Genomic DNA, 1,878 nt, shown 5'->3' with positions numbered 1-1,878 from the left:
ACAGAGAGAGAGCAAAAAGAAATAAAAAAATAAAAATAAAGTAAGTTAGTCTATGAATACAACGGGCATAGACCAATACAACGGGAATATGAGAATTAGTCTGTAAATACAACGGGAACAGACTAATACAACAGGAATAATAAAAAAATGGGCATTAATTTATTTTATTATACTCTCTATAGAGTGTATAGAGAGAGAAAGAACAAAAAAAGAGTATTTTGGAGTAAACAACTTAAAAACTGCCTGAAAGGGAAATAATCACACTAATCAAGAGAATAGAGCGAGAGGAGGGTGGATACATGAGTATAATCAATAAATAATCAATAAATGACTAGATAAGGTCGGATAAGGCCAGATATCGTGTGATACGAAAGAATAAAGGGCTATACATGGCAGACAGGAAGAGTACAGACAGAGTATAGACAGACAGTGAATATTGTAATTTAGTAATTCTGAGAGGTATTACACTCTATACTCTATACTCTATAGAGAGAGAGCAAAAAGAAATAATAAAATAATAAAAAAGTAAGTTAGTCTGTAGTTACAACGGGTATAGACTAATACAACGGGAAATAGAAAGTTAGTCTGTAATTACAACAGAGACAGACCAATACAACGGGAATCAGGGAAAATTCGGAATTATTTTATTTTATTATACTCTCTATAGAGTGTATAGAGAGAGGATATAAAAAAGAGTATTTTCAGATAAATAACTCAAAAATAACCCGAAGGGAAATAATCACACTAATCAAGAGAATAGAGCGAGAGGAGAAGGAATACATGAGTATAAACAACAGATAATCAACAGATAATCAGACATAACCCGAATTGTCAGATATGGCATGAGAATGAAAAATAAAGGGATAAATATGATCGACAGGAAGAGTATAGACAGAGTGTAGAATGAGAGAACGAATTGTAATTTAGTAATTTTGAGAGGATAATACTCTCTATAGAGTATACACAGAGAGAGCAAAAAGAAATAAAAAGAAAAATAAAGTAAGTTAGTCTAGGATTACAACGGCTATAGACTAATACAACGGGAATATGAGAATTAGTCCATAATTACAACGTAAACATACTAATACAACGGGAATAATAAAAAAATGGGCATTATTCTATTTTATTATACTCTCTATAGAGTGTATAGAGAGAGAGGATATAAAAAAGAGTATTTCAGATAAACAACTTAAAAACAGCCTGAAAGGGAAATAATCACACCAATCAAGAGAACAGAGCGAGAGGAGGGGGGATATAGGAGCATAATCAATAAATGATCAGATATCGTGTGATATAGTCAGATAAGGCCAGATATCGTGTGATACGAAAGAATAAACAGATAAATATGATCAACAGGAAGAGTACAGACAGAGTATAGACAGACAGCGAGTATTGCATTTTCATAATTTTGAGAGGTATTACACTCTCTATACTCTCTATAGAGAGAACAAAAAGAAATAAAAAGAAAAATAAAGTAAGTTAGTCTGTAGTTACAACGGGCATAGACCAATACAACGGGAATATGAGAATTAGTCCATAATTACAACGGATATAGACTAATACAACGGGAGACATAAAAATTCGGAATTATTTTATTTTATTATACTCTATACTCTATAGAGAGAGAGAACAAAAAAAGAGTATTTTCAGATAAACAACTCAAAAACTGCCCAAAAGGGAAATAATCACATAAAAAGAGAGAATAGAGTGAGAGGAAGGGGAGTATAGGAGTATAATCAATAAATGACCAGAAATAATCAAATATCGACAGATATCGTGTGATACGAAAGAATAAAGGGTTATACATGGCAGGTATAAAGAGTATACATAGAGTATAGAAAGAGAGAAGGAATTGTAATTCAGTAATTCTGAGAGGAT

The 1,878-nt window shown here is 31.8% G+C and overlaps 1 protein-coding gene across 1 annotated transcript; it reads right to left on the bottom strand.

Moving 5' to 3' along the window:
* Window positions 1–1,659: 1,659 nt before the first annotated feature.
* Window positions 1,660–1,878, bottom strand: NEPG_02560 (uncharacterized protein; the record flags this gene model as incomplete). Its single annotated transcript, XM_013204933.1, has 1 exon — window positions 1,660–1,878. A coding segment is annotated over one exon (219 nt), but the record flags the coding sequence as incomplete, so codon positions are not given.

The sequence above is a fragment of the Nematocida parisii genome (genome assembly GCF_000250985.1).
Source record: "Nematocida parisii ERTm1 unplaced genomic scaffold supercont1.9, whole genome shotgun sequence".
NCBI classification, from domain to species: Eukaryota; Fungi; Microsporidia; genus Nematocida; species Nematocida parisii.
Note: the sequence above shows the minus strand (reverse complement) of the source record. Positions and strands in the feature narration are given on the sequence as shown.